At 45.8% G+C, this 26,450-nt stretch overlaps 2 protein-coding genes across 4 annotated transcripts in view; one reads left to right on the top strand and one right to left on the bottom strand.

The window, feature by feature from the left end:
• Positions 1–1,968: 1,968 nt before the first annotated feature.
• On the bottom strand, positions 1,969–17,228 carry TOMM40 (translocase of outer mitochondrial membrane 40). 2 transcript variants are annotated; one of them, XM_085859900.1, is made up of 9 exons: positions 16,555–17,228; positions 15,863–15,930; positions 15,355–15,447; positions 15,020–15,121; positions 4,324–4,429; positions 3,860–3,982; positions 3,053–3,129; positions 2,669–2,771; positions 1,969–2,552 (listed from the first exon to the last, which is right to left on the bottom strand). In XM_085859900.1, exons 1-9 carry the CDS (start codon positions 16,718–16,720, stop codon positions 2,413–2,415), a joined length of 978 nt encoding a protein of 325 aa, XP_085716026.1. In that variant the 5' UTR covers positions 16,721–17,228; the 3' UTR covers positions 1,969–2,412. The 2 variants fall into 2 exon arrangements, with proteins under 2 accessions (XP_085716026.1, XP_085716027.1); XM_085859901.1 differs by having other exon boundaries at positions 16,493–16,686.
• A 176-nt stretch (positions 17,229–17,404) lies between these two features.
• ZPR1 (ZPR1 zinc finger) overlaps positions 17,405–26,450 on the top strand; it is a 44,964-nt gene continuing 35,918 nt past the window's right edge. For both annotated transcript variants that reach the window (XM_085859898.1, XM_085859899.1), the window contains exon 1: positions 17,405–17,593. In XM_085859898.1, the coding sequence (XP_085716024.1) occupies positions 17,501–17,593 (93 nt within the window). In that variant the 5' untranslated portion in view covers positions 17,405–17,500. The remainder of the gene's footprint in view (positions 17,594–26,450) is intronic.

The following is a 26,450-nucleotide window of genomic DNA, read 5'->3' as shown; positions in this document are numbered from 1 at the left end:
TGAAATAAAATCCTCTGATGTGGCTTCCAAAAAAAACAAAAACCTCCCCACGTCGTTTCGATAACCCCCCCCCCCCGTGGGGTTTCGAAAAAAGAAATAAAACTAAAATATAAAAAACCCATGCACGCTTTATAAAATCCTCCCACGTGATTTATTTCAAAGAAAAAAATTAAAAACCACGTGATTTCTAAACACTGCCCCCCCCCCAACATGTTTCAAAGAAACAACATGAGCGCTTTCTGAACCCCCCTCCACCCCCGTCAGCATTTTCTAAAAATCCCCATTAGCGCTATATAAAACCTGACAATGTGGTTATTATTAAAAATATAAATAAATAAAAAACCTAAGTGGTTTTGTTTACCCCCCCCCCCCCCGTCGTGATGGTTTCCAAAAAAACCCCCAAAAAACCCTCCCATAACATTTCTTGAAAAAAATAAAAAGCATGCAGTTTCTAAAGTGTCCACCACATGGTTTCTGAAACCCAACGTGGATTTTCTACCCCCCCCCCCCTCATGGTTTTTCTTGTGAACTCCTCACCCTTGTATTAAACTCATTAAATCTTCTGAAGACCCATTTTCCTCCACACTCTGAACTCAGGATAAGTGTTTGGATTTGCTCACAACACGAGCTCTTCACCGACGGGTCAATGTCCACATCGTCGTAATGGGGACAAAGTTTGGGACGACGTGGAGGGGTTGATGTCATGGGGGTTAGAGTCCGGACTACACGCACTATTGAGGATGGCGGGGGGTGGGGGGGAGGAGGGAGTCGTTCAACCACAAGAACACATTTTAAAGTTTGCGAACAGGGAGGAAGGAGCACAACCAAACTGTAAACAAAGTTTTCGTTTTATTTTGAACGACACAGGTACGTGTGTTGATCTGCCAACACAGAGACAGAAATACAGACTCGCCAATGCACGGACAAGTCACATGACTGGTGTGTCTTGGATCGGTGTCATAATCAACGAAACTGATGAATACAGACACAAGATACACGGTTAAGGAGAACCTCATGGGAACGTGACAAACGTGTAATTACAGGGTCAAATGATTGGTAAAAAGAGAACATGGGCAACAATTGTGAGTACTTTGTAACAGAAGAAAAATAAACTTTACCAGGACGAGTAAAACTAACCAGGTATTTAATATTTAACTACCAGTCACGAGTTCCATTGTAATCAACGAACGTGAAGCTTCACGAATCCCACCGCAAATTGTGTAGACGCACCATTCATGCGACTGGTCGACCACAGCACACCCGGCGCACACCGACCCCCACAAACACATTCCCAGATATTCTAACCAGTGATCATTCCAACAGGTTGGTGAAATTGGACAGTGAAACGTTGATGAAAAGACCATCAACCCGATCTGAAACATGCTCAGCGGTTGCCTTCCTTATGAACTTGTGATGAATGCAATTCAAGTGAAAAACAATGGTTTGGGGAGTTGGGGAGCACGACAGGTGATAATATAATCCAGCGAACGATGAGGTTGTTGCTGCAGCGATCTCAGGAGGGCACCAAGCAGCCCCGATTTGGACACCGCAGAGGGGACAGCGTGCCAATCCTCCGAGGAGCCCCCGCAGGTCCCAGCCCTCCGATCCCATGAGAGTGCTCAGAAGGACCGTCCCGTCGATCCCACGATGGGGGCCGAAGGGCCAGGTCCAAATATTTCAGTTGAAATCTCAGGGTATGTGGCTTTGAGATTTTAGCCAAACTCTGGACCCTGCAACCTGGCCAGGTTGCACCCTTAATGTCAACTTACAATGTGAAGCATTCCATCAAGTTTCTCTCTCTGGTTTTGCAATGGCAGAGAAACCAGTTCAGTGTCAATATGCAGCAAACCAACCAACGAACAAGAAGCCAAGATAAACGACACAGCCAGTTTGCTCTCTGTTATCGGGATGACGTGTGCTGACCACGTGACCGATTCTTAACTTTACAAAAACAGGCACCAGGTAAAATGAAACAAAAGAAAAACAGTTTAATAGAAATCAAACAAAATAACATTAATTTTTTTTTATATTATAATTAAAAAAAAAACAAAAACACCTTGGAGATGGAATGTGGGGTGGTGTGGGTCCACAGCAGGAGGTTGGGTTTGAGGTAGAGCTTGAACAATGAAGGCCCAAAGCACAATATTTTCTCTCTTTTTTTTTTTTTGCCCCCTAATTTAACCCAACTCTCCCCCAACCCAACCCAAATGTACTCGACTCATTTATCATCCATGCATCCCCACTCGTTGATTACTCTTTTACTGGCAGCAAAGCCCCAAATCACACAATTCTTGCACTCGGACATCTCAATCTCTCAAACCTCTCTGTATATTCCCCTCTATATCTCTCTGTACATCTCTGCACATCCCTGCTCTGTCCACCCCACTCGGCTCCGTCTTCCATTCGAGCCCCTCAGCCTATAGTGAGTCCAAATCCACACTGGAACTTGTGTTTGCGGTGATTAATGGTGGCCGCGAGGGCGAGAGTCAAAGGAAGAGGAGGAAGCTTCTTCTCCAGGACACTGCTCACTGTCCAGTTACTGTCCACAGAACCTGGTCGGAGGCACAGAGCAGTCACTCACACCATTGCTGGAAATGGAGCCGGATTCCCGGGTGGAAAACAAAACAAAACGACGACGCTCGGATGCCCTGTTCAAAAGCAACAGTACCTCGGAACACCATGTTCGTTCGGGGCAAGTCAACCTGGTAACCCAGGGTGCACAAAGTTTCCTGGAGACGAGCATTCGCTTCCAGCTCCACGCCGACCTGGATCTGCATATAGTTATTGAACGGAACGTGTACGTCATCAATGTGTGTGGAAATGCTTCCACGTCCTTTTTGCCAATGCCAGCAATAGCTCCCTGACCACAAACCTTTAAATTATTTCACATGTCCTTCAGTCAAAAGACAAACGATGCTTGCCTATCTTTGCGTGTGAAAAGGAAACCCGTCAGGAGGATGCTACAAACGATTAAGCAGCTGTGAGGCATTTGGTAAAACAATGGCAGAATCGGACGAGAACAAGCAACGATCAGACAGAACAAAGTGGTCACCTGTTCGCTGGCCTTGTGATGGTAGCTAGCATGCACTCCGCTGGCTCCAATGTTCATGGTCGCCACCCAGTTGTTTACTACACAGACAACATACAAATGAAGGGAGGCACCACATTGTATTGCACAGTTTTGTACAATCATTCCACAAAGACAACAAATGTACAGACATAATGAGTGCGTCTGCCTGGCATTGATCATCCATGGAAGCAATTTGGGGGGGGGACATCTGAGGCGGTGGATCGACATGTTAACCACGTGTGGCTGACGTGTCAATACAAAAGTGTAAGCCAAATGTCTGACATCCTTTTTATTCCCCATCATTGTTCGAATTCCAGAGTTGGATCCGATCAAGCTGAATTTGTACATCTTTTTACTAGAATGGAGCAAAACGTGGGCATCACCGAAACTCCAACATTGAAATGTGGTGGAAATAGCACCACCTTTGGTGGTAGACGATATTACAAATCAGCTTCCTTATGATTATGGAGTCGTGGGCCGAGAAGGGTTTTCCCAGCCATCCTGCTCGTGCAAACAAATCAATCAATTCGAACATATCATAATGCCAAGCAAAGGTGATGATTTTGAAATAAATAAAGGATTTACAGCGACCTGAAGCACAATGAGGTAGTTTTTTGTGTTGGTACACCCGTTTAACTTGTGCACACGCAAGCTACAAAATCTGATGGGAAGGCGGTTTTGATCCGGTTCAATATACTTGACCTAAATGCAGAGTGGGTAGACCAACAAAAGCCGAGCGAGCATACACCGTTTCTCAACGATCGACTATCCACTCATACGCTCCAGTACCGGCGTATCTGGCGACGATTGTGGACATGGCCCCCTCTTCTCCGGGACGACGATGGTAGACGAGCTCCCCACCGAGGGACAGCGATGGGGAGAGCGCCTGAAGATAATGTGAAACCAAAACAGCTACAAAAAAAAAAAGGGAGAGGGTGGCGAGTGTGGGAAAACGGAGAAAACAAGGCAGTGGTTTGGTAAACCCGGGCAAAGGTGGGAACATGAAACCTTAGAGGAAGACAGGCATGGTACCAAACACAGTATTCTGGGGTAACCAAGCAATTGAGACTTTTTTATTTTTAAAATGGATTTATGAAAATGTGTCGAAGTTGAAGAAAAGTGAGAATGCGAATGCAGAAAGAGAGAAAAGAACAAACAAATGGCACCACTAAACCCGAAGGTAGGTACAAATACAATCTTTGACCAAGTAGTATAAATACTCCCTTCCCCATAACCCCTGCCGCAGCTCTCACCCGATCCCAACAGCACGTCCGGGTTTCCTAAAGCAATGGCAGCAGTGTAGCTTGGGGCTCGATACTCGGTGTCAACCTGCCACGTCACAAACCTCGACTTCTGGGTCTGTGAGAGAAAGATATATATATACATCTATGTAAATAAATATATATATTTTAAACCACGGATACGTGAAGCATTCATGTTGAAAGCAGGTCACACTTTATGACCCGCAAATGTGCGGAGTCCAAAAAAACTTCCAGAAGTTTACTACTGTTGATGCAGCGTTTTGATGCACACCACCTGATTTAACACGTTCGTTACACGAGTTCTTCGTGCCTGGTGTATGTGTCCTTTGTGAGGTCCTTAAAAACAGTAATTTTCCTGTTTGGATTGATTTTCAATCTTGTTTGACTCACTCCCTTCTGTACATGCACACTTTAGGGGACAAGATTCCATACAATTTGCCAAATTCAAAGCCAAAGTTCTTCTAAACTGCTTGTTCGTTCTCAGACTCATGTTACGATTCGTGTTGAAAATGTAACATTCAATTGAAGTCAAGTTGTTCCTCAAACATAAACTGACACTTATAGACAGACGGATGTGAACTATTTGCTTAACCCTGCTTTTTGCTTCATGTGCATGGGGTTCAACACACATCTCGTTTTTTCACATGCATCTGTGACGCAGCCTGATCCTGCAGCTTGGTGGGACTTTTTGACCCCATGTTGCCATGCTGCCACTCCCTCTTGCAAATTTCTGGCTGTTGGGGACGAGAGAGACTGAGTTTTGTGGTATCGAGAGGATTGTGCTGAATACATCAACTTCCATGTGAAAGAGAACCAAGTAGTGGACGCCAGTTTTTTGATGGGTCGGTGGAGGGGAGGACACGCACATGGTGCCTGGAGATGAAGCCGATCGAGGTGCATATAAGGTCACGGACTGGCACCCCTGCCTTGCCTGGTGGCTTGTTGGGTTTGTGCCAATTCTGTCCCATTTAAGGAGGGGTGAGACCGGAGACCGGTGAAGGATGGGACCACGACGGAATAGACAGAAACCGGGCGTACACCATAGGCTAAACGGAAGGTTGATCTTCATAGTCGGCGAGGTCGTGAGCATTAACATCGCCGCCACTTCGGGGATGGTGGAGGTGAAGCACCAATGTGGGGCCGGGGGGGGGGGCATCATGGCCCATGAGTCGTGTGGTTCCTTGCTGTGGTTAAGTTGGATCCTTCAAGACCAGAGAGGGCTCCGTTCGGCCATGGGGACTTGCGGTGGTAGTGGCGGCGGTGGCAGGTGTATGGGTCGTGGTTTGCATGCACGTTATGCGTGACATATACGAGGTCCATCTAAAAAGTAACGAGACTGAGCCTGCTGTGTGCTCCACTTACACAACTTGAATGAATGGGTTGCGTCACGTCTTTTGAAACATTCCAGCAAAATATATATATATATATATATATATATATATATATATATATATATATATATATATATATATATATATATATATATTTGTCAGGTCAGGTTCGATCTGTGACGTGCTACAGGTACCATGTAAACCTGTACTAACCTGTTCCATGGTCGGGTTGTCGGCGACTAAACCGTCTCGCCCACCAGGTTTTCTGGTGAGGAGGGTGTTTGGATATGGACACCCAGCAGGATTAAAAACAAAACCTGTCAAAGGGCGGAGGAGCTCCTTGTGAGCCAACGGCCATCCATATCTTGTGCCCAACTATGTCTGCGGACGTCCTCCTGCAGTTGGGTTACTTCTTATTAGGAGGTTGGTGGCAGGATTTGCACTCCGGCCACCGTAAAACCCTTCATTCCGCAAAACGCAAAAACGCAAAAAAATCTGAAAACCCACTCCGTGGGAGTACCTCCTGTGCAGCTTCCCTTCGCAGGGCAGCTCACCGGATGACGGGATTGGGGCAAAGCCTACGGGACCCCCAATCTTTGATGATAGGAGGGAAACCACGGGGTGGTGCTCTCTCTGACAGAGTGTGTCGGAGTGGTGCTGAGGTGTCGTCCACCAGACGGCGGTCTCCTTGGGTTAACCTGAGGCGGTCCCTTCGGGTGGGTGCCTGGAATGTCCTATCCCTAAGAGAGGATGATCACCTGTCTCTGTTATCATCTGAGCTCAAGCGTTTGGACATCGGGATTGCAGCTCTCTCTGAGGTTCGGAGACCGGATTGCGGCGAAAAAATGGTGGGTGGTTACACCTACTATTGGTCTGGTCGCTGTGTCCAATAAGCTGACCCCAATGATAATTGAGGTAACACCGGTCAACGAGCGTATTATGAGATTAAGGATTCGTCACTCCTTCGGTGTCATTTCCCTGGTCTCTGTTTATGCTCCGACTGAGGCGAATGATCTCACCGTGAAGGATGCATTCCACGCCACGCTTGAGTCTGTGGTTGAACAGTGCCCCAGACGAGATACACTTCTAGTCTTGGGGGATTTCAATGCATCGACTGGAACTGATAGGGATGGTTATGAGACGTGTGTTGGTCCCCATGGGTCAGGAACTATGAACCAGAATAACACTAAGTTCCTTGACTTTGCAAGAAGTCATGGACTTAGGGTGGCTGGTTCATGGTTTCAGTGCCCACAAGCTCATCGCTGGACTTGGTATTCCAATGCTGGCGGTGTGGCAAAGGAGATTGACCATGTCCTCATTGACGGTCGTTGGAGGATGATCCAGAACTGCAGGGTCTACCGGAGTGCTCAGTTCCTCAATACTGACCACAGGCTTGTTGTAGCAACTCTAAAGCTGCACCTTAAATCCTGGAGAATGGTACCATCCCAGCCTAGGCTGGATGTTGGCAAGCTCAGGGATGAGAGAGTAGCTAAGGAGTTTGCGAACAGGCTGAGTGGACACTTGGGGGGGTCTGGGTGCTTTGGGGGGTCCTGAAGAGTTGTGGAGCGCCTTCAAGACCACCGTCCTTGATGTTGCCGGTGGATGTCTTGGAGCTCACCGCAGGGCAAAGAAGAATTTTGTCTCTCAAGGGACACTGGATACCATTGACCAGAGTCGCAGGGCCAGGCTGAATGGCAGAGCTGAGCTGTTCAGGGAGCTGAGGCGTAAAACTGTACGTGCACTGAGCGTGGACAAGGAGGCCTATGTGCGAGGAATCTGTGAGGGGGTAGAGCATCACCTGTGGACAGGTGATTCTCGTCCCGCTTACAGGGGAATTCGCGCATTACGTTCATCCAAGCCCATCCCTCGGAGCACTGCAGTTCGAGCAGAGAGTGGTAGGCTCTTGACAGAGGAGTCTGAAGTGAAGGCCCGCTGGGCCGGTTACTTTGAGCGGTTGTACCAGGCTGATCCCCCAACTGTCGAGTTGGACGTCAAGGGTGTTACAATCCCTGTTGCTGACCCTCGAATCAACTGTGGTCCACCTTCGCTTGTGGAAACACGGGCTGCGGTGAACCAGTTGAAACGGGGCAAAGCTCCAGGGATCTGTGGCATCCGTGATGAAATTCTCAAGGCTGGTGGAAATGCTGCACTCGTGTCGTTGCATGCAGTTTTTTGCTCTCCTTGGAACACAGGCATCATCCCAACTGACTGGAAGAGGGGTCTTGTTGTCCCTCTCTGGAAAGGGAAGGGTGATCGCCAAGACTGCAACAACTACCGAGGGGTGACGCTGCTCTCAGTGCCGGGCAAGGTCTTTGCTCGGATAATTCTTGATAGGGTTCGCCACCATCTGCTTGAGCACCAGCGTCCAGAGCAGTCAGGCTTTACACCAAAGAGGTCAACGATTGACTGTATCCTTGCCCTTCGTGTCCTCACCGAACGCAGACGAGAGTTTCGGCAGGGGCTGCTTGCAGCCTATGTTGATCTCTGTAAAGCGTTCGATTCAGTGAATCGGGATGTCCTCTGGAGGATTCTTGGTCTTCGTGGGGTGCCACCAAAACTCATCGATCTGATGTCTGAACTCCACTCTGGTACTGAGAGTGCTGTGAAGTGTGGTGGTACCACCTCTGACTTATTTCCAGTTGTTACTGGAGTTCGTCAGGGATGTGTACTGGCCCCCACACTTTTCAGCACTTGTATGGTCTGTATTTTAGGGAGGATGTCGGAGAGATCAAGTTGCGGTGCATCGTTTGGGAATGTCAAGATCTCAGACCTTGATTTTGCAGATGATGCAGTCATCTTTGCGGAGACTTTAGACATCCTTTTGGGGGCCCCGAGGTGCTGAATGAGGAGTCGGAGCCGCTGGGATTACGGGTTTTTGGGTCAAAACTAAGATCGAGGCTTTCGGTGACATCTTGGATGCTGCTGTCCTGTCTGTGTCTGTTTGTGGTGAGGATGTTGAGGTCGTGGAGAGATTCACTTACCTTGGCAGTGATATTCATGTCTCTGCTGGCTGTGAGTCAGAGGTCAATAGACGTCTGGGTCGGGCCTCGGGAGTCATGGATTCACTGGATCATGGGGTGTGGCGCTGCCGGTACCTGTGCGGGAGGACGAAAGTCCGAGTCTTCAGGTCCTTGGTACTTCCAGTCTTGCTCTATGGATGCGAGACTTGGACTCTGACCAAGGATCTGAGACGGAGACTTAATTGCTTTGGTACCAGGTCTCTTCGGAGAATCCTAGGCTATCGCTGGTCGGATTTTGTGTCCAACGAGCGGTTGCTGAGAGAGACTCGGATGAGATTTGTTACCTGCATAGTCCGTGAGCGTCTGTTGCGGCTGTATGGACATGTGGCTGATCCTGCTCACCAGATTCTCTCAGCGAGGGAGTCTCATGCGTGGAGGAGGCCAGTGGGCCGACCACGTGCCTCGTGGTTGCAGCAGGTTGACCATCATCTCAAGGAGATGGGGATGGGCCTGGCATCTGCCTGGGGGATGGCCAGACGGAGGCCCCTGGAGTACCGGCGGAAAGTGGACGCAGCGACGCGCTGTTCTGGCACATGCTCCCATACCTGACCTGATATATATATATATATATATATATATATATATATATATATATATATATATATATATATATATATATATATATATATATATATATATATATTTAATTGGTGATAGTTGACTGTTCTCATTTGTGTGATTTTTTTTACAGCTCGTGCTTTACACGTTATCTAGTCTGAGTTGTCGCACTATGATTCGTGAGCAGAGAGCCAATCTGAAGTTTCTTGCCAAGCTTGGAAAAACACCTTCCGAATCCTTCACAATTCTGCAGCAATTCTACTGGGAAGAAACGATGTCACGTACAGGTGCATTTGAATGGCACAAGAGGTTCAAAGAGGGACAGGAGGAGGTTGAAGACAAACCACAGTCTGGAAGACCTTCAACGAGCAGAACAGCGGACAACATCAAGCATGTGAAGCAGATGGTGTGCGCAGATCGTCGACTCACGGTGTGGATGTTTGCTGAGGAACTTTCCATCAACAAAGACACTGTTCTGGAGCATCATCACTGAAAATCTCGAAATGCGCAAGGTGTGCGCAAACATGGTCCCCAAGCTGTTGTCCGAGGACCAGAAACAGCAAAGAGTCACCGTCTGTTAAGACATTATCGAGCACCTCGAGGAAGATCAAGACCCACTCGGGAGTGTCATTACTGGCAATGAATCGTGGATAATCGAATACGATCCCGAGACCAAAGAGCAGAGTCGTCAGTGGAAAAGTCCGGCATCACCAAGACCAAAGAAAGGATGTCGAAGTCAAAGGTCAAGGTGATGCTCATCGCGTTTTTTGAGATGAAGGGCATCGTCCACTTCAAGTTTCTACCACAGGGTCAAACAGTGAATCAATACGTGTACAATGAGATCCTCCGGCGCCTCATTAGATCAGTCCGGGACAAGAGGAGGGATCTGTGGGAGAACAACGTCTGGGTGCTCCACCATGACAACGCCCCTGCTCACAGTGCCTTGAGCATCCGACAGTTTCTTGCGGAGAGGAACGTGCCAACTCTGGAGCAACCCCCGTATTCGCCAGACTTGGCCCCTTGTGATTTTTTCCTCTTCCCCAAGCTCAAGGGGGTGATCAAGGGGACCCGATTTCCTGATGTGGAGGGCATTAAAAGGGCCGTGACGACGGAGCCCCGGAGGATTCCAGAAGAAGCCTTCCGGGAATGCATCGAAGCGTGGAAGAAGAGGATGGACAAGTGTGTGAGACTGGAGGGAAACTATTTTGAAGGGGACAAGATGTGATTTCAATATATTTTTTGGAATAAAATTTCTGTGAAGTCAATCCCGTTACTTTTTCGACGGACCTTGTACATGACATATTGCACATTATATATACACGTTATACAGTGAGACCCCGCATAAAGTCGCCCCGATTAACATCGTTTCGTTATGGCGTTGCTTGAAATACATTACTGCATTCAGTATAAAACATGTTTTTGACACGTGTATCATGAATGCTTTTAAATTGTATCTCTCAAGTATTACATGCACCACATGACCTGAGGACAAAAGTATCTGCACTGCAAATCAGATTGCTTGTTCTTGGTGCCCTCAAGTCATATTTTATAATGAATATGTAAAGCAGTGGAGTCCAGCTCTCGGGGCAAAGAAACACTTTTCAGGAATGTTACTTCTGGGATACTTGACGATTGGCATTTTACAAAAACGCTAAAAATGGTGCACAAATACATCTGAGTAAAGCAAACACATCTGAGCGACACAAATACATCATGCAATGCAAAATAAATAAAAATAACCGCATCGCACCATTCGAATGACGCTCCATCCGGCGCTCTAATTCCGTTCATCTCCCGCCATCCCTCTCTGTGTCATGGCGTTATCGTGCTTGCTTTTTTCTGTTACAAAGTGATTACAGTGTTAAATATGGCGTCAAAACTCCCAGCTAATGTAAATGTTGCGTCTGAAAGCAAAGTGTCTCGTAAAAGAATGAAGGTGATAAGGCGCTTTAATTCAGGTGATCGGGCCATGGATATTGCACATGATATGGCACTTGCTCCGACCACGGTGAGAACGATTTTTGAACTTGCGGACAAAATTAGAGCTCGTGACCAAAATGCGACGCCTTTGACTGCAACTCAGGTGCCACGTAGTAGAAGCAGTGCGATGGTGCGAATGGAGAGACTGTTGTCCGTGTCGATTGAGGACCAAAACGAGCCGAATATGCCCCTGAGCTGGTTATTATGGAAAAGGATAAAAGTTTGTTTGAACAAGCTCAAATGGGCCAAGATCCTCATCCTCTTAATGATGACGTCATAAAAACAAATATGATATTGTGATGTATCAGGTTTGCGATAAATTATCTGTGCTTATGCCCGGCTTGATTCCAGCAAACAAAATTCAAACAGCTTGCCGAGTTTTGGAGATAATGGTATAGGCGATTTCCATTAGCGGCGATATTATGACGTCAACTTTTTTTTCTCGGAAGAATTTCCAAAATCGGAGACGGTTACTGCCTGCGCGTGGGTTTTCTGCATATACATGGCAACTTTCACGAAGATCCGATGAAAACTCTGGGTTGTGAAACAAAAAATGTCAAAAATAGGAATGACGTCATAAAAATTGATACGACGTCATAGTGATGCATCATATGTGCGGTAATTCATCTCTGCTAATGCTCTGTTCGATTCCCGCAAACAGAATTCAAAAAGCTTGCCGAGTTTCGGAGATAAATTTTTTCGGCGGGTTCCATTAGCGGAGATATTTTGACGTCATAACTTTTTTTTCTAGGAGGAATTTTCAAAATCGGAGATGGTTACTGTCTGCGCAGGGTATGCTTACATGTATATGCCAAGTTTCAGGAAGTTTCGATGAAAACTGTGAAACAAAAAAGTCCACAAGAAGAAGATGAAGAACAACAACTTGAGTAAGACTTAGAGATCCTCCACTAGAATCTAAAAATTTAAACAACAAGAAAGCGAGAGTTCGATGGTGGAGAATTTTACAGTGAGCCGAGGTTGGTTCGAACGTTTTGAGCGTCGCAGAAACCTGCACAGTGTCAAGATGACTTGCGAGACTGCGAGTGGATGAGTTCTCCACCAACTTGCAGGCGATAACAGAACACCGCAATTACCCCACACAGCTTGTTTTCAACGGGGATGAAACGGGGCTTTTCTGGAAGCGGATGCCATCCTGCACCTTTACTGCAAGCGAAGAAAAGAGTGCGTCGTGATTCAAGGCCACCAAACATCGCCTTACTCTCTTGCTTGGAGGCAATGCGGAAGGAGATTTTACAAGAGAGCTATACAAGGAGAAGAAGATGACCAGACAACTTTCTCTTGACTCATTCTTCAAGAGAAAACAGGCTGAACCTGCACACGACTGAGGGTGACACGGATATCCCCACTACCTCTCCCTCACCCCTAGCATACCCAACCAACCCCACCGATACCACATCGGAGCGAAGGCATTCAATGGCATCAACACTGCTGAGTGATAAGACTAGTGAGTGTTAAATTAACTTTGTTTTTGTTCATTTATTTATGACCTGTGGAATGTTTTTCAGACACAGTATGTATTGTTGCGGATTCGCGCCCGCCGGCGTGCCGACGGCCACGTAACTCGAATCGCGGCACGTCGCCCACCGGACGGACAATCCAGTCGTGACCCTCTCGGACTAACGCCGGGAACCAGTCACGGGTGGACCTTTCGGTCTCACCGTGATCGAGCCAATCGGCCCCCGCGTGGGATAGGTTGCTCGCCAAATTCGACCTACCTAAGTACCCACGCGGAGGGTAGACCGGGCGATCGCACCTCGCCGCAGGTCGACTTCGGACACGGGCCACTTAAGCGACCCGTTCCGTACTATCGGGATAACCGAGCGGTGTTATTCGTCGACCTCGACGGTTCGATTAATTATCGGGCGTATTCAGCCCACTACCAACCCTTTACGTGAAGCAAGATGAGGATTCAATGAGAGAAATGACGAAGCGAAGCGGGAAACAGTTCAACACAAAGCACATTTATTCGCGATGAACGGAAAGCACACATATTAAATTCCACCAAAAGCACACAGAAAAGAAAAACACAATTCAATTTACACAAAAAGCAAATGCGACAATGCAGATCGACTACCGATTACGCGAGCACACGGCAACACTGATACAATTTTACTTCACAGACGGCGCCGACAACACATACCCAAAACCAAGGAAAGAATACCCTCAAGGATGAGGCGGGCCTGAGGCCGAGACCGGGTCGGGCCTACCCGTCTGGTGATGAGACGCGGAGCGGCGATGGTGCCTCAACTCCGCGGGCCTCGCGGGCAGTGTCTGGTAGGGGGTGGGAAAGGGGCCCCCTTGGTCGCACTATCTCAGCGCGGGGGGAAACAGGAGGGGGTTGCTGATGCTCGGGGTATAGAGGATTTTTATTGCCCCGCGACGAGCGTCTCCACCTCGGCCAGGTCGCGCTGTCGGCCTCCCTGGGGTGCAGCTCCCTGCACGACGCGAGCACCCCCTCGTCTGCCCTCGCCGCCTCTCCACAGCTCCGTCCCCTCCAACGCACACGACGACCAGCTCCTTCTTGCCAACTCCACCGCCCGCGAAGTCTTGACTCTCTGTTCCCTCTCGACTCTACTACTCTCCTACTCTGTACTGACGAACACGGTCGCTTTTTATCAGCCCCGTGGCTTCGCCCTCTCATCTTTGACCCTTCACCTCGCTCCCCATTGGCCCGAGAAAAAGTGGGCGTGAATGCTTTTTGATCCATAAATTTGCATATATCGATCGCCCTCCAACGCCCTGGGGGCGGGGCCAATTCGCCCCTCGCTCACCGATTGGACGGCAAAAAGTGGGCGTGTGTCGTTTTTGATCCGTTTTTGAAGCACAAAATCCGTGATTTTGTACACGCTGTTCGGCGCGCGCCCTGCACGAGTCCAACACCGGTACCCACAGGCGGCGCAAGAACGGTGGCGATGCGACGGTTGCGAGGTGTGACGTGAAGGTCGTGGCGGTTGTGGTGAAGCGGTGGTTGGTGGTGGTAACAATGGCGGTTGGTCCAAATTAAAGATAGTAAAAGAAAAACGGCTATCCTGAAGAGTCGCAGCACGCATAAATGACATGTATTCCCACTAGACAACGGGTTTGGGCCTCACTACACATGTACTTACCGAGATACCTCACCTAAGGGACCTGAATGGTGGTTTGCGAATTTGGTAACCACAACAGTATTATTTTAGCATCTATATACTGCATATCAATCCGTATTATGCTATTGACGATGCGAATGGAAGTTATAATTGCAATTATGTCGACAGAACGCATCCGCCCCCATTAATACATGCAAGTCTATGAGAAATTAGACCCCGCTTAACATATTTTCTTCTGGAACGCATCTACAACGCAAACTTGTATGTGACATGTTGCACATATTTTACTTGAGATATAATACATACAAGAAGCACCCGCTCCCTATGGGAGTGGCTTGGGGGGATGGGGAGTAGGCCCTGATTCAAACGTGTTGTTCAAAACACCTCTCAAAAATACCTCGAGCTGCGTAATTCCAAACATTTCATGACACTGTAAAGGATGAAGACTTGTAATACCCTCTTCCGCCTGGGGTAACGCGACACTATACACAATTACAGAGAGAATTTGCATCCTCCCCTCCTCTCCCCCCCCCTCCCCCATGCACTAATTGGGATCATGCTGATCTTATGCAGCAAGTCTGGATGTAATCGCTCAGAAATGAGTAGGAGTAACACGCCAAAGACACAAACACCGGTCGGTAAATTATTTAAACAAATATCGCGCACGCACGCACGCACGCACGCACAGTACCTGGAAAGCAGCCTTTACTCGTACTCCGTCAGTCAGTTGATGAATGACTTGTCCATTCATACTTCCACTATTATCGATATCACTGATGCAAACCGGGAAGCACTGCAAAAAGAGTCAATGAGTGCACGGTGTGTGCAAAGGTGAATACTTGCACAGTGGAGGTACAGGAAAGTATTTGCTATCAATGGAAAATAACCCCAAAAACATAAATTAGGCCGAGGCAATAAGATATTAAAAACATGTCCGACTATGCTCCACCGATCCGAATACATTTTGACAAAGTTCATATCAACGACGCTTCAAATGAATAATATAATCGGAGCACATTGACTCACCTCCGTGGGGCTGATCTGCTTCACTCCAACGTATGTAGCTCCAAAGTGGTAGTTAGAAATTCCAATGGTGCTGAGGTTGACTGTGTGGCTAACCTAGAACAAGGACGAGTCATGGCATGGAAAACAGCAAGAGGGGGGGGGGAACGGGGACGTGCGTGCGCGGGGGGGGGGACGGGGACGTGCGTGCGCGGGGGGGGAACGGGGACGTGCGTGCGCGGGGGAACGGGGACGTGCGTGCGCGGGGGAACGGGGACGTGCGTGCGCGGGGGGAACGGGGACGTGCGTGCGCGGGGGGAACGGGGACGTGCGTGCGCGGGGGGAACGGGGACGTGCGTGCGCGGGGGGGAACGGGGATGTGCGTGCGCGGGGGGAACGGGGACGTGCGTGCGCGGGGGGAACGGGGACGTGCGTGCGCGGGGGGGGGGAACGGGGACGTGCGTGCGCGGGGGGGGGGGGAACGGGGACGTGCGTGTGTGGAGGAAACGGGGACGTGCGTGGACACACCTACCTGAAAATGGTTACTAAGCCCTTTATTGATGAGGAGTCGAACACCTTCCATCTGAACTGGGAAAACCTCTGCAAAGTAATGGGAGAACGATGACACCATGGTGTGTCAATGAATGAGATCTCGATGAAGCCATCAGAATGCAATGTCACCTTGACCTAACACGAGCATGGAAAATAAATTCTCTCAAACCCCAACCTCAACCCCTTTCCAAACCCCTATAACCTTAACTTCAACCCCTTGCTAAACCCCTATAACGCCAACTTTAACCCCTTTTCAAACCCCTAAAAGCCCAACCCCAGCCCCTCTCTAAACCCCTATAACCCCCACTCTAACCCCTTTCTCAACCCCTGTAACCCCAACTTCAACCCCTCTCCAGACCCCTATAACACCAACTTCAACCCCTCTCCAAACCCCTTTAACCCCAACCTCAACCCCTCTCCCAACCCCCATAACCCCAACCTCTCTCCAAACCCCTTTAACCCCAACCTCAACCCCTCTCCAAACCCTTTTAACCCCAACCCCAACCCCTCTCCCAACCCCCATAACCCCACCGTGAAACGTAAACCAAGACTCCCTGTTTTTTACATACAAAGCCGTCCGGTTCCTCTTGTACAGTTGAACACTCCGCACCATGTTAAAGCGATGCTAGTTACGAGACATCGTTCTGCCAAGGCCGCCGGGTCGTCCTTCACCTTTGCATTTCCGATGCAGCTCATCGAACGATCCCGGGTTGTGACCCGCCGTGTCCTTGCCCGTCCCGGCTCCGGGGGTCGGGGTCACGGCGCCCGGCACAACGGGCATTCCGGTCATTGGGAACGGGGGAGGCACAGGCGGCGCAGCGGCCAACACGTTACCCATGATCGGGTCGGTCACCGTGAGCGGACAAGCAACCACGAGGGAAATGACACGATAGGAAAGACGTCTTCGCTTTCTCTTGTATCTTTCCGTTCCGAATGCCGAAGCTGACGTCCCGTTTTGGTAAAATTAAAATCCTTGAAATGTAAAATTAACCGTGTAGGCCCAAGGCCTCAACCAGCACAACCATGTGCTGCTGCAAAACCGCACGCTCATTGGTCAACGCTCGTCACGTGCCCACATTAAAATTATAAAATAAACTTTTTCATCTTTTTCTATTTAACGTTCGTTGAAGAAACATTAAAAACGTCACAAACGCCACTTGTTAAACCGTTTTTTAAAAGTCGTTCGTAATATGTTGCCACAGTGTGTGGTTCCGTTGCCGATAAGCTTGCTATCGCTTGCCAAGCCAGCCGTTCCTTATCAACCGTTTCGTTGGAGGTTTCCTCGAGTGCTTAAGCCGCTCGGCGAGCGCTCTACAAGAAACTTACGAGCTAAACACAACCCTCAACACACCCTCTTGGGTACATCTGCTAAGAACAGATCATGTCCGGCTCTGGTTTTATTAAATTTAGTAATATATTGATTTTAAAACATATTTCAAGTCGTTACCGTTTCCAGAGCGTTTTTTTTTTCCTCATCTTTTTTTTTTTTTTTCTCTTTAAGAAATCATTCGGTCACTTGGCGGAAATGACGTATGTGGAAAAAACACGCTACTTCCGGTGACGTCATCGGCACGCTCGCGATCCGTGTTCTCTCGCTTTCCTCAGCTCGAGCGTGGCCATGTCGGCCTTGCCAGCATTCCGAGATCTCAACCCTGAGGACGCCGAACAGACAGCAGAGATAGAGAGCCTTTGTCTGACCTGCGGACAAAATGTGAGTCCCTCCTCGTCTTGCGGACGTTTTCTTTTCTCGAAACCTTCCGATCAACATCGTAATTAAATTATGACGTTGCGACTGACCGACATAATTAATTGTTGTTGTTTTTTTTTTTCTCTATCCTGTGTTTGACAAGTTACTCGTAAAAGAAATAAATAATATGGAATAGGCAAAGCCTAGAAGCGAACGTAGAATTCTTACATTCGCTTCTGACTTTACCGATAACTTGTTCACAACTGGAAACGCAATTTCCGGTTACTTCGGCCTGGATTCGGGATCAGCGATCAAATAACGTAAATCACGATTAAAAATTATTTTTTGATGATGCGGGAGATATCTTTATTAAAATTAACTTTGGGAAAAAAATAATTGAATAAATAAATAAACACTTCCGGTCATGATCTCCCGGCATGCATCATTCCCCATGACAAAAACCGGAAACAAAAAAAAACCAGAAACAAAAAAACTGAAGCAAAAGGGTCATAGCCAACGACACGGATTCACAATTGGCAGGGTATTGTGTTGTTTTTGTTGTTTCCTCTTCTCTCATGTGCACGCGTTAAGTAATATTCACAAGATAGAAATAAAACCCAATCGTGCTTATACACCGCACAGCGTTTGAAAACAACCGGAAGCAAAAGGTCATAGCTAACGACAAGGATTCCAAATAGCCAGGGGTATTGTGTTGTTTTTGTTGTTGTTGTTGTTGTTGTTGTTGTTATTTCCTATTCTCTCACGTGCACGCGTTAAGTATGAAGCTCACTGCGTTCGCTATTAATCATACCATCTTCAATGCACGGAGGAGGAAACTTGTAGACCAGGAGCCCAGGGGGGACAGCCTTGCTGGAAAGTTAACCAATTTTCATGTATATAGCAATGGTCCATGTGCATGTCGATGTAAGGAAATGGACGTCTGCCAGGCACATTCTGGTGGGTGTGGTCAAAAGGACCATTAGAAAGGGACCCCAAAATGGAGCCACATCAGCTCTGTGAGTTAACCTGATGAAACCTAGTGGAAAATGTTCGGCATCGTCCGGGGTATCATGAATGGCCACTGCCAGACATTTTCAGTGGTGGGGTGCGCCTGCCAGATTACATAATCGGAACCCCAAAATAAAGCTTGATCAGCTCGTGAGTTAACCCGGTGAAACCGACTGGAAAATGTTCGGCATAGTCCCAAATATCATGAATGACCACTGCCAGACATTTTCAGTGGTGGGGTGTGCCCGCCAGAAACCCCCGAATGCCCCCACCCCCAAAATTGAGCTCGATCAGCTTGTGATTTAACATGAGAATTACATTGAGAATAAAATACAATGGAATAACAGCAACGTAACTTTTGAAAATCAGATGTTTTGTTTCAAGTAATGGGAAAAGAAGGGATTTCTAAGGTATAACACGTCATTTGTCGTGGGTGTTGTCAAGAGGCTGACGTTATCTGTTAAATATAATACATTGCCGAAACTGTTATTTCCCTTTAAGTTCGTAAAATTAAAGAAAGCGTTTCTGAGATTATGGTTGGATAAATTGCGTACTGCTGAAACAGGTATGGATTAATCAGGGGAACAATTCATAGAAATGTCAATTGCAGTAGATGCTATCAATTTTTTACACACGAAAACAAAACACTTCTCATTGATTGTGGAGAGAAAAAAACCAGATCGAACCTGATGTATTTAATCTTTGGCAACAACAATGAGCTGTGGTCCGAAAACACAAAGATGAGCTTTGGTACTAAAATGCATGCCAGAGCTCTTTTGCACGAATTGAAATATGAACTGATTTTTTTTTTTTTTTTTTTTTTTTTTTTTTTTACAGTATACCAAATGAAAGAAATGACAGAAGCCAGGTAGAAAGATTGTTTGACATGCTACGGTACAGAATTTGATTTCATTTGTCTGTACATTTATGTTTTGTAATGCGATTACCATATGATGAAACAATAAAGTCCTTCGAATGAGGCAAACAAAGAAAAAAAAATGAATGACAACGACATTTTCTGTGGTGGAGTATGCCTGCCAGACACCTGGAACCCTCTCCCCAACTCCAAAATACAGAACTAGATCTGAGCTCATGAGTTACCAGTCCCGATGAAAGTGACTGAAAATGTTCAACATAATACGGTACTGTATAGCCCATATGAATGACCACAAGCAGATGTCAGCCATTCATTCAAACAAATTCAAATTCTCTAGAGTGGTCTCATATCAGTAATCCCTGTCTTCCTCCTCTGATTCTGAGTCTTCACTCCATGCTTCGCCATCTGAATCTCTCAATAATCCATCAATACTTTCTACTTCCAACTCCTACTCGCTGTCACCTTCGACCTCCATGTCCTCTGTGTTGTTACTGCCATTCGCAAACAAACTGTCTGGTATGGCTGGCCCTTCAAACCAGGTTGTCTTCAGGATGTTGTCATTCACAGACCATTCATAATCGGTTGGTGACAAACCGTTCCCAGTTTCTTCTTGCGTTGGTTTCTTCCTTCTTGAAACTCTATTGGATTAGTATTGGCATGTTGGTCATCTTGCAACACATTTTGGTTGGTGTGACCAACTGTTGCATGTAACGTTTCTTTCCCGTCTAGAGTTTCCACGTTTGCATCATTGTTATCCCACACACAGGCTGTTGCTAAGTTTGGCTCAAGGCGAATCCCATCTGGAGTGTCGCGTTTGTCACCCTCAACTGAATAGGCGAATTCAGTCTCGAGAGCCTTGGTCTCACTGTTGCTTATTAACCTCCGCCATCGAAGATCGGAGGTTACTGTTTTCACCCCATTCTGTTTGTTTGTTTGTTTGTTTGTGAACAGTATTACGGAAAAAACTCCTCAACGGATTTCGACGAAACTTGGTGGAGGGGGGGTAGGTATGGTCCAAGGATCATGCTGTTAGATTTTGGACTTTGTCCCCCCCCCTCCAAAAAAAAATTAAGAGAAATTTTTTTTTTTTGCATTTATACATGTTTTAAGTGATTTCCAACCCCCCCCCCCCAAAAAAAATTGTTCGAGAATTTTTTTTTTTGCTTTTCTACATGTTTTAAGTGATTTCCACCCCCCCAAAAAAATTGTTAGAGAAAAATTTTTTTTTTTTGCATTTCTACATGTTTTAAGTGATTTCCAACCCCCCCAAAAAATAGTTCGAGAAAAAATATTTTTTTTGCAACTTTTTTTTCAACAAAATTTCGATTTCTTTTTTTTGCATTTATACATGTTTTAAGTGATTTTTCAACCCCCCCCAAAAAAAAAATGGAGAAAAGAACTATAACTGTCAGCACTGTTGACATCATATTTAATGAATAAGATATAAGGTTCACTTGAGTGACCCAGCAGTATTGGCGGCAGAGGTTTTGCACTCTCCCGAGTGCTCCCCCTCTCGTTCTGTTCTGTTCTGTTCAGAATCTGCATGGCCAGTTTTGATCCTGTGAGGGATAAAAGCCCGAGACCCACGGCTGTGTGTTTCCATGGTTTTATGGTACCACGAGTAACGTTGTAAATGGCATCCGCTGCCATTGCAGTTACCTTTCTGTCGACTGTAACCTTGTGTGCACCACTGAAAGTTGGTGTCATGCCACCAAGGAGACATCTGAAGAACAGGTCCAGCTGTGCTGGTATCTCTGCGGCGCATTCCTTCAAATTTTGTACTGTTGCAGGATTCGGGGTCTTGGTTTTCTGGAGCTGCATAATCAGAGATCCAAGATGGAGAGCGGCCCATCTTTACTTATTATACTGTTCATACCGTTTATAATCCTCATGAAGGCGAGCCTTGGCATCCTCTTCTGGAAGAGCAGAACTATAGATGAAGTTGCCTCTCCGATGGTCCGCTAGTTTTATTGTGATTTGGTCGTAGTTCATGAACTGGTCATCATTTGCGTTACAGGGTCAAAAGATTCAATTTTTCAGTTTTCTCTGTGTTGCTAGACATCACCAAGCTACATGCACTTGTGTGAAAAAAAATTAGCAAAAACCACTAATTAACGGCGAATATGGTATTTTTAATTATGAACTTTAATAGATAATGCATTACAAGGAAAACACATTTTTGCGTTTATCTCAAATTCACCCTTTCTGAGTAAATTGGATGTGGATCAGTTATCCTTTGGCTGTTTTGGACAATTCAAGTGCCAAATTAATCCTGAGAATCTGCTAGATACATAACTATGTAAAGATATTTACTAGATCTCTTTTAGGAGTTTGTACATATTGGTCAGGGTTTCCTGAATATTTTTTTATTGAAAATCTGCCAACTTTTGACCAAAATGACCATATTCCACCCAAAGACATAATTTTCTCAGAACTTTATCTTGCTTACTTTATTCTATAACAGTCCTCCAATATCATCAGAAAAGCACAATAAACCTTACAACCTGAGAATTTGTTTAATTCATGAGCCATCTATGGCCGCCCAGGTCGAGCCAGTTCCAGGCGAGGATGCCAGTCCATGCGCGCAGCGGGGTGCAGTCATACTACCACAAACCTAGTACTATCAAAGCAGCTGATTCCGAAGGCTCCATTTCATGTCATGTTGCAACCTGAAGAAGATTGATAAACAGAATAAATTCCAGTTGGCTAAACAATTTGGCGAACAGTCAACCTCCCATAATAATCACAGCAAAACCAGGTCAACATATCACATAAACTGGCTAAGAAAACGATGTTTCCACTCACTTAAATGGCATGAAAGTTGGTTATAAACTCTGCTATAAACCCCAGTAGTAATTAGGTCAGCAGCCATTTGTCACATGATCAGATGGCTGTTCCATTTAATGCTTGCACTCCCTCTTCATAGTATGTGACTGCACCCCTAGGAAGGGGGGTGATTGCCACAGATGGAACAGCCAGCCAAGTAGTAGCCACAAGAGAAGACTAAAGGCAACCACATCTATCTTCTCATAATATGTATCTATAGAGTATGTATGTTGAAGTGCAGTCCTTTAAAGTTTATAGTAGTATTCTCACTGGGGAGGGAGAGGGAAAGGGAGGGGAGGGGAGGCCAGGGGAGGGGAGGTTAGGCAGGCCACCCAGGGGAGGGGAGGAGACATCTCTCAATAATAACGAGTTGAATAATCAATGTTGCATCATGCAACAGCAAGTTCCAAGTGTTACTCACCTAAAAAAGAACAAAATAGATTAGATTAAAGCTTATTGATTGAAATAAATTCAGTATATTCCAAATTTGACTCACCACATCCGCTGCCTCCGCCTGTTTACTCCACCCCTGACTTGTATCACTTATTTGCCTGTTACACAAAAACGATTGAATACTTTTTATTTCTGTTTTTTCCACATTAAACTAGACAAAATTACCTTTCTTCTCATACTAAGATATCTAGATATCTGTGGTTTTCTGGTCTGTAGTCAAAGTGGAAAGTGGATGTTTTGAAAAACATGTAACAACTCTGCCTTTTTAGGGTGACCAGTTAATGAACTATGACCATTTCCTCTGAAATGGTCTTTTACCTTCCTGGTAAGATTTTGAGCTGTGTCGGCCTGGACGTCTGCCCCATCTCCTCCGACATTGGTGTACTCCTCTTTGTACATGCCAAGTAAATCACTAACACAGATTGTTGCTTTTCTACCACCTCATTCTGGATATATGAAAGCAGAGCTGCAAATGCTCTCTTGTGGTAGGACTGAGACGAGCTCCCTTCATTGGGCCTATCTTGATCATCCGTCTCCCTCAGGAACTGGACATGGCAGGATTTGTGGTATTCTGCTTCCTTTGCGATCAGGTCGACGACACTCCGAATGAAACCCTTGGTACGTTCATTTTTAGAAGACTTTGCCCGATGGCAAAGTGACTCACAACTGGCAACTGTCGCTATCTTCAGTCTGGGCTCCTCTTTTCCATTTTTCTTCTTACGGCTTTTGCCACAGAAAATACAAGTCCCTTTCAACAGGCCCTGCTGATCAGACTTGGGAAGGACACAGCAGCGTCTTGTTTGGATAGAAGCCTTTTTGTGGTTGATTCATCATCAGTTGGCAGGGGTTATTTTGGACGCTTCACTGCTGTGCGATGCTTATGACAGGACGGGTGATAGCTGACAGTAGATTCGTGATCACTGCTTACCAAAATCTTTTGTGTGACCTCAAAGTATTTGTCAGATTTCAAATTTTTATGCAAGGCAGCAGCATTCTTTACTGTTGTCCATGTCCTGTCACTGAACTTTCTCAGCTTCCCTCCTCTTCTGTGCAGTTGTGAAACATATAGCAGCTTGAAACACCCTCAGCGTCATTGTTCTGGAATGAAAATAGGGTTCTTTAATGTGGAGTAAAAATTAAATGGTCCAGGGACCATATGATCACATGTGGATATAACTGTCAGCTTGGCAACCGCATAATGTTTGAATCGATATTCTGTGTGAATAAATTGACCTGTAACCTTTGATCTAATAACCCCAAATCTAATCATGTTACCTCTTCTTCCAAGTGCATACTGGTAAAAAGTTTGACGAAAATCCTTTCAACGGTTCTTAAGACATCGCGATAACGAGACTCGGACGGACGGACAACCCGAAAACATAAATTTGTGGCGGAGGCATAATGACGCTTGACATTTGGTTATGGGAATTCCGAATTTCACCTCTGTCCTTGAAGTTACAAAATTATGCTAACTCAGTAGACATTTTGAGAGGAGATTTCTCTGGTGGCTTGGTGAGTGGTGTCTTCTCAATGCTTTAGAATGTACAAATTAAGTTTCATTACGCTTACCTCTTGATTGACAACAGTGGATGAACGATTTGATCCTTGGCTGACTCTCCCAAATATTTATTGCTCTTCTGAAGTCACACATGTTTCTTCTGGATCCATCCTGGGTGATTCTTCCGAACCTTGCTCTTCTGAAGTCATCCTCCTGGCTGACGTCGATAATCCAAAGCTGAAAGAATAGAATAATGCATTGTATTAAAAAATCCCTAGAGCCACACTTTTGCTAACACCCATTATCAAAATAAATCACTACAGTAATATTAAATATTAATTGAGAGGAATCAAAATTGACATTTATCGTAGTATGGGTATTAGCTTACCTTGAGGGAAATGGTTCAGTAACATGTACAAAAATCATCATAATGGTCCAGTCAGACACGAACAATATATGCCTTCATTTCCCTCAATCAAGAAAAGAGTATGTGCATTCATTGTTTCGCTTTGAAATTAATGACCGTAGACCTAAGTATATAGTGTGAGTAACCTTGGCTGCATAAGGTTCATTGAAATATGTATATCAGTCAATAAAGTCGGGCTAATTAATGGGCAAGTGGCCCTCCATATGATGGATGGACAGCATCAGCAGGAGGGTGAGGGTTAGGTGAATCCTATGTTTGTGATTAGGCCTCGGCGCTATTCTGGTAACATACCCGTACCTGATGGATTCGAAGGGATGTACATGTACATGTACCACTTTGCACCACCATAAACACACTGATTTTGAGTATAATTACAAAGGAGAGACTTCTCTTAAATCTTTAAGGTTTTAAAGCTTGATTAATGAGATAATAGGTGGCAGCATGATATGATATAGCCTGGTGTTGGCACAGTGGTTAGGGCAGTGGCTTGGGACCCAAAAGGTCCTGAGTTCAAGCCCCGTTGGGACACTGAATTAATATATGTATGTATGTATATATGTATATGTATATATCTAAATTAATATTTCGGCACGCCCCTTTTTTTGTTCCACCATCAGATTTTTGTTACTGCATGAAATGAAACAAGCTTTGACATATATAGTAATGATATTATTGTCTTCCTTAAGTGGCCCCTCAAAATTCGTTTTGATGATTATCTAAATTAATATTTTGGCACGCCCCTTTTTTTGTTCCACCATCAGATTTTTGTAACTGCATGAAATGAAACAAGCTTTGACAGAAAAAGTAATGATATTATTGTCTTCCTTAAGAGCCCCCTCAAAATTCGTTTTGATGATTATCTAAATTAATATTTTGGCACGCCCCTTTTTTGTTACTGCCATGAAATGAAACAAGCTTTGACATATATATATAGTAATGATATTATTGTCTTCCTTAAGAGGCCCCTCAAAATTCGTTTTGATGATTATCTATATTAATATTTCGGCACGTCCCTTTTTTTGTTCCACCATCAGATTTTTGTTACTGCATGAAATGAAACAAGCTTTGACATATATAGTAATATTATTGTCTTCCTGAAGAGGCCCCTCAAAATTCGTTTTGATGATTCTGGTAGTTAAACAGTTCATGTTCATCCAACTTTTTATTATTCCTACTGCACTTCATTAGAACATAGAAGCCTGGTGTTGGCGCAGTGGTTAGGGCAGCGGCTTGGTATCCAAAAGGTCCTGAGTTCAAGCCCCATTGGGCCACTGAATTAATACACCAGGGGGTTGACTCAGCCTGTCATCCTTCTGAGGTCGGCGAAATGAGTACCAGTATACTGGGCCGGTGTATACCCCGGTTAAAATAGGTGTACCATATCCCTGTGTCGTAAGAGGCGACCAGGGTTGCGTCAGGAAGGGCATCCGGCGTAAAACATGTGCCAAATCACTATGCGCATCATACGGATGATCCGCTGTGGCGACCCCTAACGGGAGCAGCCGAAAGAAGAAGAAGAAGAAGAAGACTTCATTAGAACATAGATTGTGGATGGATGCGCAGATCCCAGGAGAACAACTATAGCTATACAGAACAATTCATATTATCGATGGATAAAAATGATATTATAATAAATTGTTTATTTAAAATATCTTCAAATTTTGTGAGTTTTTAGTTTGTTGTGAAATATTAGGTCCTCGGGTCTCCGCATAGTGGCGTACAGGCTTAAGTCGTACTTCTGTTTACTACCGTAGAAAATCACAGAACCATCCGATCGACATGCTGTTAACAG

This window comes from Eptatretus burgeri, chromosome 16 (genome assembly GCF_056783735.1).
Source record: "Eptatretus burgeri isolate ZD-2024b chromosome 16, Ebu_testis_v1, whole genome shotgun sequence".
Taxonomy (NCBI): domain Eukaryota; kingdom Metazoa; phylum Chordata; class Myxini; order Myxiniformes; family Myxinidae; genus Eptatretus; species Eptatretus burgeri.
This window is presented reverse-complemented; position numbering and strand designations above follow the sequence as displayed.